The sequence below is a fragment of the Pelophylax lessonae genome, assembly GCF_965119305.1.
Source record: "Pelophylax lessonae genome assembly, chromosome: 7".
Taxonomy (NCBI): domain Eukaryota; kingdom Metazoa; phylum Chordata; class Amphibia; order Anura; family Ranidae; genus Pelophylax; species Pelophylax lessonae.
This window is the reverse complement of record NC_138774.1, coordinates 203,691,223-203,703,356: the sequence shown is the minus strand read 5'-3', so window position 1 is coordinate 203,703,356 and position 12,134 is coordinate 203,691,223. Positions and strand designations below refer to the sequence as shown.

General features: G+C 41.4%; 1 protein-coding gene across 1 annotated transcript in view; it reads right to left on the bottom strand.

Moving 5' to 3' along the window:
* ZNF618 (zinc finger protein 618) overlaps positions 1 to 10,957 on the bottom strand; it is a 152,879-nt gene extending 141,922 nt beyond the window's left edge. Inside the window, exons 1-3 of the mRNA XM_082263918.1 lie at positions 10,722 to 10,957; positions 7,595 to 7,702; positions 3,318 to 3,395 (exon numbers count right to left, since the gene is read on the bottom strand). Of these exons, the coding sequence (XP_082120044.1) occupies positions 3,318 to 3,395; positions 7,595 to 7,702; positions 10,722 to 10,896 (361 nt within the window). The 5' untranslated portion in view covers positions 10,897 to 10,957. The remainder of the gene's footprint in view (positions 1 to 3,317; positions 3,396 to 7,594; positions 7,703 to 10,721) is intronic.
* Positions 10,958 to 12,134: the final 1,177 nt, after the last annotated feature.

Below are 12,134 nucleotides of genomic sequence, written 5' to 3'. Positions count from 1 at the left end.
AAAAAAATACTAATTAAAAGCCAAATAAAAAGGGAACTGTTCCACTAAAACGAAAAAAACAAATACTAATTAAAAACCAAATAAGAAGCTGTTCCCTGTTTTATCTACTTTACTTGCCACAGCCTTCAGTGAATTTGTTGCTAATTGCCTAAAATCCTTATACGACTTCAGCATAGTGAGGTTTTCTTGTGGTCTAAATGCAGGCGGGCAGGAGCACAAGGTCTGCAAAACTGCAAAAAAATGTGCATCACTTCACAGAACTTTTGCCAGGGACAAATTTTCGATAATCAATAAATTGCGCAGTAAGCAGTTTGGCGAAAGCTGCCCTTTAACCATGCCAAAGATGGCCAAAACTTGTTTGTCTGTGATATATGGTCGCGCGACTCGGAAAGATCTTAGAATTCTGGGACAATGGCGTTTTCATTTTGCATCTGAAAGCACAAATCTTTAACATATATATTAGGCGAGTTTGAAGATAATCTTTTTGATGTAGTGAGGTCCATTAATAATCTAAGAGATTCCAATAAATTGTCTGCCTTATCCTGATGAATCCTCAGCCAGTATCAGCGCGTCTAATTACAATATCTCTCAACCCATTAGTTTTTTTCGGCCTTTTATCTCGTTATTGAGAGATAGGATTTAATTACACATTTTAATCACTATATACTGCGCTCCACAAAAAAAAAAAGAAAAAAGGAAAAAAAAAAAAAAAGCTACCTACGGTTTTCTACACTGCTCAGGATGATAAACTGTAATTTATTTGTACAGGTATTATTTGAAACAAGGTGCAGTTTTTTTTAACCTCCCTCCTAAAATGTTTTCTAGGAACAGGTGATCCAAATTGTTCTTTTGCGAAATTTTCATGGGCTTTTAGAATTTCTGCCTGCTCACAGTCGTCTTCGGAATGTGCAATCAGCTGCACAAGTTCAGTGTACATTCAAGCAGAGCACCTGTGTGCAAGGATGACAACAATCCGGCACATGTGCAAGAGTGACGTCATCCCACGCTGGCCAATGAAGACACCAGTGCTGTATCCTGGCATAGGCCAACAAGGCCCGGGCCTAAGGCGGCACTTTGCAGGGGGGGCAGCAAAAAAAAAATATTTCATTATTTGTAAAATGACTATGGACTTCCTATTTATTATACAAATAAGTGAAATAATCCCATAATTACAATCAGTGGCAGCAAACACAAGTCAAATATATTAAAAGAGTAATCTTACTAATCCTGTGACATAAGACTGTACTAATGGGCACTGATAAGGCTGCATTGGTGGCCATTGATGGGGCTGCACTGGTGACCACTGATGAGGCCACACTGATATGCTGCACTGATGGTCAGTGAAGAGGCGGCACTGATAAGGCTACACTGATGAGGCTGAACTTATAGGAACTGATGAAGCTATGCTGAAGGGCACTGATAGACTGTGGTTATGGTCTGTGGTTTACAGATGACAGGGTGGGTCGTAAACCGGAAGGGGTGTGGCCTTTACAGGAAGGGGTGGGTCATATTTAAATTAGGGGGTGCACAAATTTAGTCAGGCCTAGGGCAGCACAAAACCTAAATACACCACTGGAAGACACCCGACACCTGGAAGAAGCTGGGTTGAAAATGGGGACATCGTACCATAGAAGAAGAGTTTTCCTCCGCTTTAAAGGGTTACAAAACTATTATTACCACTTGCCGACCACACACCGCATATATACTGCGGCAGGCTGGCTCGGCTGTGCGAATCGACGTAGTGGTACGTTGGTTAACGAGAGTGATGATGGGTGGCAAATGCGCGCCACCACTAGGCGGCAGGGATGCCGATCCACGGGACCAGCAGCCGCGATTGCCCCTGGGCACCTGCAATCGCTCCACGCCGAGAGAGAAGGACTGTGAGTTGTTGTAAACACAGCTGACCATTGTTCGCTATGAAATGATCACAGAGCTCCTGTGATCCTTCTATATAGGATCACAGGTCTCTATGATCATTTCACAAGTCCCTCCCCTCACAGTTATAAAAACACTCCCCTAGGTTCACAATTAACGCTCTGATCACCCCAGGTTAACCCCTTTCCTGCCAGTATCATTATTACAGTAACAGTGCATATATTTAGTACTGTAGTGTACTGTACTGTCACTGGTCCCCCCCAAAAGTGTCAAAAATGTCAGTTAGGGGTCCGATCAGTCCGCCGCAATGTCGCAGTCCTGCTAAGAAGCGATAACTTTTGCGCAAACCAATCAAAATAAGCTTATTGCGATTTTTTTTTTAACCAAAAAATATATAGCAGAATACAAAATGGTATACAAATTAGAAAGATGAGAAATTCAGATTTTTATTTATTTTTTTTGTGGGGGGGGGGGATGTTATATAGCAGAATGTGAAAAAAAGTTTTTGTTTTTTTTCCAGAATTGTCGCTCTTTTTTTGTTTATAGCGCAAAAAATAAAAATCTCACAGGTGATCAAATACCACCAGCTTTATTTGTGGGGAAAAAAAGGGCATCAATTTTATTTTGGTACATTGTCGCACGACCGCGCAATTTTCCGTTAACGTAACGCAGTGCCGAATCGCAAAAAATGGCCTGATCATTAAGGGGGGGCAATACCTCCTTGTCTGGAACTGGTTAAATGACATTTTAACTCTGCCTTGAATAAAGTTAACAGCATGCAGGTCAATGTAACCAAAATGCGACTTTTTCCAAAATGTAACACATTGGTGCAATCAGGTCCTAGTTTTCCCCATTTCAAAATGCAGCTAAATTTGTCGCAATCTGTCCAGTGTGTCCAACTTAGTCCTATAAAGTAAAGAAAAACAAAGCCTGAAAAAAAAGAAAATTTAGCCACCAAATCTAAATGGCTAATAAGCTGCAATATATTACATTTTTGTTGTTTGGTTTATACATACTTTAAGATTTTATTACCCAGAAAATAGTTCATATGCGTAACACAGAGTTTTCACAGCTGCTATCTAGGGTTTGTTAGTGAGCCATGTGACAAGAGGGGGAGCAATAAAATTCTTACAACCGCCTCTCTGTACAGATACTGTTTAACGGGACAGTAAAATCAAGGTCAAGGGTCACATAATGTTCTGGGAAGATAGGCTGTTCTTCCTTCATAAACTTCAAGGGTTTATTTCCAGTTATGACTGAAGTGGAGTGACTCAGGCAACTTGAATAATTTCACAGCGCTGCTGTGCTTCTTGAATGACACTAGCAGTGGACTGATTGATTTTGCTCACAGCCTGTGGTTACAGTGTAAATTTCATCTAAGCTCCATTTAATAAAGCACATAAAAGAAGGGAAAATATAACAAGCCATGATAAAATAATTACCTATGTGTGCACGGACGTGAGTCTGGAAACAGTTATAATATTTGTATTTCTTTCGACAGATTCCACATTCATAGGACCCTGAAAATCAAATGAAAAATTGTAAGCAGAATGAAATTACTAGAGGTTAGCCAAAGGCAACCTAGAGAGTGGCTGCCATTGCTGACCACCACATCAAAATGCTAGTTGTCTGGCTGGATTTGTTGCTTTTTTTTGTTTTTTATTTTGCCTGTGCTGTAAGCCAATAGACAAAAATTGCATAAAACAATAATAAATAAAGCGCTGGCAGGTAAAAAAGAAAAAGAAAGCTGATGGCAAAAAAACTGTCAGACAAACTATGCAACAGTGATAATTGTGTAAATTGCCGCAACAAAATGTGATAATGTACAAAGTGACTCAATGAATTACTTGCTGACCGCCAGCCGCAGTTTTACTGCTGCAGGCTGGCTCGGCTGCGCAAATCGACGTTGGGGTACGTCAGTTTGCGGGAGTGTTGCTGGAGGGCGTCCACTAGGCAGCGGGGATGCCGATCCACGGGACCGGCGGCCGTGATTGCCGTCGGGCACCCGCGATCGCTTCCCACTGAGAGAGGAGGATGGTCAGCTGTTGTAAACACAGCATACCGTTGTTCTCTCTAAAAGGATCACAGAGCGCCGGTGAACCTTCTATATAGGATCACAGGTCTCTATAAACATTTCAAAAGTCCCTCCCCCATACAGTTAGAAAACACTCCCTTAGGCTGACAATTAACCCTTTGAACGCCCCTAGGTTAACCCCTTCCCTGCCAGTGTCATTATTACAGTAACAGTGCATATTTTGTGCACTCATTACTGTAGTAATGTCACTGGTCCACCAAAAGTGTCAAAAATGTAAGTTAGGGGTCCGATCTGTCTGCCGCAATGTCGCAGTCCCAATAAAAATCGCAGACCACCGCCATTACTAGTAAAAATAAATAAATAAAAATGACATAAATCTTTCCCCTAGTTTGTAGATGCAATACTTTTTGCGCAAACCAATTAAAATAGCCCTAGGATAAAAAAATTTAGATTTTTATATTTTTTTTTGGGGGGGGGGGGGGGAATGTTATATAGCAGAATGTGAAAAATATTGTTTTTCTTTTTTTCAGAATTGTTGCTTTTTTTTTGTTTATAGCGCAAAAAATAAAAATCGCACAGGTTGATATAATACCACCAAAAGAAAGCTCTATTTGTGGGGAAAAAAAGGACATCAATTAGATTTTTGTACAGTGTGGCACGTTGGCGCACTTTTCCGTTAAAATAACGCAGTGTCAAATCGCAAAAAATTGCCTGGACATTAAGGGGGCAAAGTCCTTCCAGTCCAGAACTGGTTAAAATTAAATATAACATATAAAATTTTGAATAAACACATGTGCATATACAAATAAAGAAAGTCCAGATTAGGTCTTCCAAAACACAGCAGTTACACTTTGCAGAAAGGGAGTGTTCAGTCCACTGTATTAATCACCACAAGAGCCTTCACCAACCACAAACAATGGACTCTCACCAGAACATGAGGACTGCAAAGTCAAATCAGCATAAATATGACAATCCATTCAGGCAGAGAACCAGTTCAAATTGTTTGCCTGGAGTTAATCTCATGATGTTACCATTGAATGGATTCAATGGTGACTATAAACCCCCCAAAATACACATAAAATCAAAATGGAAGAATCCACATAGCGTAAAACTGTTTTTATTGCACTTTAAAGTATGAATACTACTCACATGAATAAAAACAATATGCACTTTGTATGCATAACAATCTCAAGATGCACGATAGAGGTTCCCAACAATGTTTCACAAAAATTACTGGTCCAAATAGATGGCGTTAGCTCATCCCTACACGTTTCGTCATGTGTGACATCATCGAGGCCATAACACTTTGAAGTGTTTTGGAAGACCTAATCAGGACTTTTTTCACTTATACACTATATTACCAAAAGTATTGGGACGCCTGCCTTAATACGCACTTAAACTTTAATGGCATCCCTGTCTTAGTCTGTAGGGTTCAATATTGAGTTGGCCCACCCTTTGCAGCTATAACAGCCTAAATCTGTGTTTCTCAACCTTTTTCAGTCAAGGCAACCTTTACAATTCCGCACAATCTCGAGGCACCCATTGTAAAATTCTAAAAATTAAATGAATTATTTTACACAATGCAGGACACCCATATGTGTAGGACACCCAACAGTAGTAGTGATTTATTCTTCCAAAGCAAACACTTTTGCACACTGGTACTGACTAGTATTCCAGTATTTCTCTTCTCCCTCATTTTTTCTCCCTCACTCAGCTAATGTGACCCCAGCGCTGATGGAGAGGCACAGAAGAAGGGCAAATAAGGGTACTGTGCAGGTGCCCAATGTCCTTCTTATTAACTGATGATGATAGGACACTGTCGACTAGGTTTTAATGGTTCACGATAAAACCTGTGGCTTTGTGTAATGAATAGGCAGGCTTGATCCACCCGCTGATTTGTATACAATGTTTTGGGCAGTTTCTAGGCATTTTGCCAAGGCACCCCCCTGAAGACATCTGACGTGCGGCACCCAAATGTGTCTAGGCACCCTGGTTGAAAAAGGCTAGCTTAAATTCTTCTGGGAAGGCTGTCCACAAGGTTTAGGAGTGTGTCTATAGGAATGTTTGACCATTCTTTTAGAAGCACATTTGTGAGGTCAGGCATTGATGTTGGAGAGAAGGCCTGGCTCGCAGTCTGCTCTCTAATTCATCCCAAAAGTGTTATATTGGGTTGAGGTTAGGACTCTGTGCAGGCCAGTCAAGTTCCTACACTCCAAACTCGCTCATCCATGTCTTTATGGACCTTGCATTTCTTCATGGACCTTGGTGGGTAGCCATGTTGGAACAGGAAGGGGCCATTCCCTAACTGTTCCCACAAAGTTGGGAGCATGAAATTGTCCAAAATGTCTTGGTATGCTGACGCCTTATGAGTTCCCTTTTACTGTAATAAAAAACAAAACCCACACCATAATCCCCCTTCCACCAAATTATTTGGACCAGTGCACAAAGCAAGGTCCATAAAGAAATGGATGAGCGAGTTTGGGATGGAGGAACTTGACTGGCCTGCACAGAGTCCTGAGAACACTTTTGGGATGAACTAAAGCTCAGACTGCGAGCCAGGCCTTGTCATCCAACATCAGTGCCTGACCTCACAAATGGGCTTCTGGAAGAGTGGTCAAACATTCTCATAGACACACTCCTAAAACTTGTGGACAGCCTTCCCAGAAGAGTTGAAGCTGTTATAGCTGCAAAGGGTGGGCCAACTCAATATTGAAGTCTACGGACCAAGACTGGGATGCCATCAAAGTTTCAGTGCCTATAAAGGCAGGTGTCCCAATACTTTTGGTAATACAGTGTATATGCACATGTGTTTGTTCTAAATTTTATATGTTATATTTAATTTTAATTGAGTCACCTTGTACATTATCACATTTTAGCACGACAATTTACACAATAGACAAAAATAATTCCAATCAATGAAGAAACAAGGGATAATTCGGTTTACTGTATTTGTGCAGACTTCAATGACAGAGTAAACATAAAATCTATTTTTACACAGAAACTTCACAACTGCTATCTAGGGATTGCTAGAGAGCTGTAACAGGATAGAGCAGGGGTCTTCAAAATTTGAAAGCGAAGGGCTAGTTCACGGTCCTTCAGACTTTGAGAGGGTCGGAGTAGAAAATGCCCTGCTGTCAATGGGAGTAAACAATGTCCCATCAATGGTATTATTGGAGAAATAGTGCCTCATTGTTGGAGTCGGTGGAAGGAATAGTGTCCCGTTGGTGTTAGTGGGAGGAATAGTGTCCCCTCATTGGGGGCAGTGGAATTAATAGTGCCTCATTGTTATCACTGGAAGGAATAGTGCCCCATTATAAGTGTCAGCTGAAGGAATAGTGCCCCCTTGTTGGTGTTAGTGGGAGGAATAGCCCCCTATCATTGGTGTCAGTGGGAGAAATAGTGCCCTAAGGGCTAAATAAAAGCAAGCAGGGCCGCATCTGCAGTTTGGAGACCACTGGGATAAAGGAAACTGAAAAAAGAGCTTACAATGGTCTCCAACTAAGGGTAGCATTAGACAGGATAGCATAAGGAACAGCAAGGATCACTTTACCATTTCAGCATTGACTACCAACTAAATTATCAACTTTGGTGTCTGTGTTGCCCATAGCAACAAGACTAAACCATATAATTCTAAATCGCTACTATAACAAATTCAGGTCACACATATGGTTTTCATAAACCCACCTGGAGACGATGTGCTGATTCGTGGGGAGATGTTGCGCGGCCGAGCGCCGCCACTCCAAGAAGCCTCCCTGTTCATGGCTGCCGGCGGTCTGTCAGGAGAGTTTTCGCCTAGTGAATTAAAACACAGCGCCATTAAGCACAAGAAGGTTCTTTTAAAAAAGAAGGTAGCCATTTTTTTTAAAGTAGTCCATCTTTAAAGTGAGTAATGAGGAGTAAGTATGCAAGAATACCGAAATGCAACCACAAGACAAAGCACCATATTGCTCTTCAATCATTCCTTAGCTTCCAATCTGTACAGAGGACATCCCAGGAGCTGTTGTCATCTACTGCTACAGCATGTCTGGGACGTGCAGACATGACGTGAAGACGTGACTATACATACTGGGTTACCAAGGTAGGTTGGAAGGAATTTTACATTTTATTCACCTGTCACTGCAACAACTGGGATAGCTCTTTCCCACAGGGTGAAAGACAAGGAAGGAAAGAAAGGTGGGGAAGGTCAGAAGAGACTTTGGTGCTGGTGGAATTGTAGGTGGAAGCACCTAAGGACAGCCTGATAACCCTTCTTACACTTTTCAGATAAGACAGCCAGCTATACTATTTCAGATTCTAAAAAAAAATTTCCATTTATTGTCACTTTTTCACAATACAAATTCTACTAAAAAAAAAAAATCAATACTGAAATACAAATATTGTTAAAATATAAATTATGGAAAATTTGGACATACTTCATATCACGATTAATACCTGTGCATGCATGCTGTACCATATTTCTATTACTGTATGATATATGTATATTTGGAGAGTCCCCTCCTAGTGAATGTTTTTATTTCATTACAATCACTCAGCATCTCTGATCAGCATTTGTCAAGCTGAAATCTCAGCCACAAAGGATCCTGACTTGTAGATTTCTCTCGGGAGGAACAATGCAACCATTGTGCAGCAATACTAAGAAGGAAGAAGAGACTGCCTATATAATGAGAAAATATGGCTGCCCCCATGTACATATGTACAAACCACATATTGGAAGCGGGTTTTTAAAACATTATTGAATACTGATAATACAGTTTATCACATTTCCGTCTTCAGAAAAAGAACACAGAATTAAAAAAACATAGTTACCCTTTGGCACAAACATAAAATTAAAGTGGTTGTAAAGGCAAGGCATTTTTACCCCAATACATTCCATGCATTAAGGTAAAAAATGTCCAGTAGGGGTATCGCCCCCCCTCACATCCCTAAATACTTACCTGTATCCTGTTATCCTGTATCGATCCAGCATTGTGCCTGTCTGCAGCAGCATTGATTCTCTCTCCCCTCTGTCACAAGCACAGAGACAGCAGCTGGAGCCATTGGCTCATGCTGCTGTCAATCCAATCCTGTGGGGAGGAAGCAGGGGGCAGGGCCAAGCCACACTGTGTGTGTCCATGGACGCACACAGTCCAGGTTGAAAATGAGTCCGCAGGTGTGCCACTATAAGAAGCAGTTTTATACAGTGGTGCACAGAGAAGAGAAAGAGCCGAGAGCGCTGACGGGGGACCCTAGAAGAGGAGGTTCAGGCCAGCTGGTATGTTCATTATTTTAATGAAAAAAAAAAAAAAATCATCTTTTACAGCCACTTTAATCAAAAAGAAAACAGAAGCACATTTTGAAAGACAGGCTAAGCCCCCGTTCACATCGGCGCGAGTTGACATATTTATGGGCATATTGTGGGCAACAGCAGTCCCAGTCGGTTCAACTGGCACCGCACCAATTTCAAAAAGTAGTTCCTGCTCTACTTTAAGCGACGTCGGGGGAAATTTCAATAGACAATTGTGCATGAACCCGCACAGTTGTCTTTCAAATCCCCCTTAACCGGTTGCCGACCGCCGCACGACTATATACTGCGGCGGTCAGCCCCGGCCAGGCAGAGTGACGTAGGGGTACGTCACTCGCCTGTCACTGACTTGCGAGCCAATTGCGGGCGCGCGCCCGCCCCGGCTCGTTCACTGACAAGTCAGTGCGTGTGACCGGCGGACCCGATCGTCCGCCGGTCATTCACGATCGCTCCGGTGAAGGGAGAAAGGCGGACGGCTTATGTAAACAAGCCGTCTGTCATTCTTCCCTGTGTAAAAATGAAGATCAGACGGTTCTACTATGTAGGACCGTTGATCTTTGTTTTTACACCAATAGCCATGTCCCTTTACAGTTAGAAACACGCCCCTAGGACACACTTAACCCCTCCCTCTCCAATACAGTTAACCCCTTCCCTGCCAGTGTCATTTTTGCAGTAACAGTGCATATGTATAGCACTGATTACTGCAGTAATGTCACTGGTAACCCCAAAAGTGTCAAAAATGTCAGTCAAGGGTCCGATCTGTCCGCCGCAATGTCGCAGTACCGCAAAAAAAATCGCAGATCGCCGCCATTACGCATTAAAAAAAAACACCAAAAATGACAAAAATCTTTCCCTTTGTTAGTAAACGCGATAACTTTTGCGCAAACCAATCAAAATACGCTTTTTGCGATTTTTTTTACCAAACATATGTAGCATAAAACAAATTGGCCGAAAATGTTAAAAAATTTTGATTTTTACATTTTTTTGGGGGAATTTCATATATAAAAATGTGAAAAATATTGTTATTTTTGCAAAATTGACGCTCTTTTTTTGATTATAGCGCATGATCAAAAAATCGCACAGGTGATCATACCACCAAAAGAAAGCTCTGTTTGTGGGAAAAAAAGGACGTCAAATTCGTTTAGGTACAGCGTCGCACGACCGCGCAATTGTCCGTTAAAGTCACGCAGTAAAAAAAAAATCGCAAAAAAAACCCTGGTCTTTTAGCAGCCAAATCCTCTGGGGCTTAAGTGGTTAAACTCGCACTGAAACGTGGATTTCAAATCCGTGTTCAGTGTGAACGTACCCTAAAATAAGAATTTAGGCAAGTTATAAAAAATTATTTAGCTCAAAAAATCACTACCCCAATACGCAAAGCTGAGAAAATGCTTCTGTTCATTTTTAAAAACCAGGGACGCAAAAATAAAAACATGAAAAAACCCACAAAAAAAAAAGTTTAAATGCACTCCAACTTTTCCCAGGCCTCAATCATCTCAGTTCTGGTGTAGAACGTTGGATATCTGAACTTACCAACATTCTGCTGTGTCCGATTCTCACCGATTACCACACAGATCTCGGCAGGCACCTCCTGAGGGCCATCACCAATTTTGTTTTTGACAGGTTTCTTGGTCTTCTCCTCCCATGCCACATTTTGGACCTCCTCCACGCATTTTTCCTTTTTTACCGTCACATCGTTTGTAGTCATTGTCCACAATCTTTGGAGCAAGTCAGCCTTTGAGAGCTCTCGGCAGTCCTCCCACCGCACTCGCCTTAGAAAGCAAAATAGCAGCATGGGATTAAAATTGCCAACGAGAGAAAGGGAAATAATGGCGTTACAGTTTTATTTGTGTTTTAAGATAACACTTGAGATAGTTCAGTAAATCTCTAAAAACGTTTTCTCTGCACATATATATATATATATATATATATATATATATATACATACAGTGCCTTGCGAAAGTATTCGGCCCCCTTGAACTTTGCAACCTTTTGCCACATTTCAGGCTTCAAACATAAAGATATAAAACTGTGAAATTATATAAAATTTTTGTGAAGAATCAACAAGTGGGACACAATCATGAAGTGGAACGAAATTTATTGGATATTTCAAACTTTGTTAACAAATAAAAAACTGAAAAATTGGAAGTGCAAAATTATTCAGCCTCTTTACTTTCAGTGCAGCAAACTCTCTCCAGAAGTTCAGTGAGGATCTCTGAATGATCCAATGTTGACCTAAATGACTAATGATGATAAATAGAATCCACCTGTGTGTAATCAAGTCTCCGTATAAATGCACCTGCACTGTGATAGTCTCAGAGGTCCGTTTAAAGCGCAGAGAGCATCATGAAGAACAAGGAACACACCAGGCAGGTCCGAGATACTGTTGTGGAGAAGTTTAAAGCCGGATTTGGATACAAAAAGATTTCTCTATCTTTAAACATCCCAAGCAGCACTGTGCAAGCGATAATATTGAAATGGAAGGAGTATCAGACCACTGCAAATCTACGAAGACCTGGCCGTCCCTCTAAACTTTCAGCTCATACAAGGAGAAGACTGATCAGAGATGCAGCCAAGAGGCCCATGATCACTCTGGATGAACTGCAGAGATCTACAGCTGAGGTGGGAGACTCTGTCCATCGGACAACAATCAGTCGTATACTGCACAAATCTGGCCTTTATGGAAGAGTGGCAAGAAGAAAGCCATTTCTTAAAGATATCCATAAAAAGTGTTGTTTAAAGTTTGCCACAAGCCACCTGGGAGAAACACCAAACATGTGGAAGAAGGTGCTCTGGTCAGATGAAACCAAAATCAAACTTTTTGGCAACAATGCAAAACGTTATGTTTGGCGTAAAAGCAACACAGCTCATCAATCACCCTGAACACACCATCCCCACTGTCAAACATGGTGGTGGCAGCATCATGGTTTGGGCCTGCTTTTCTTC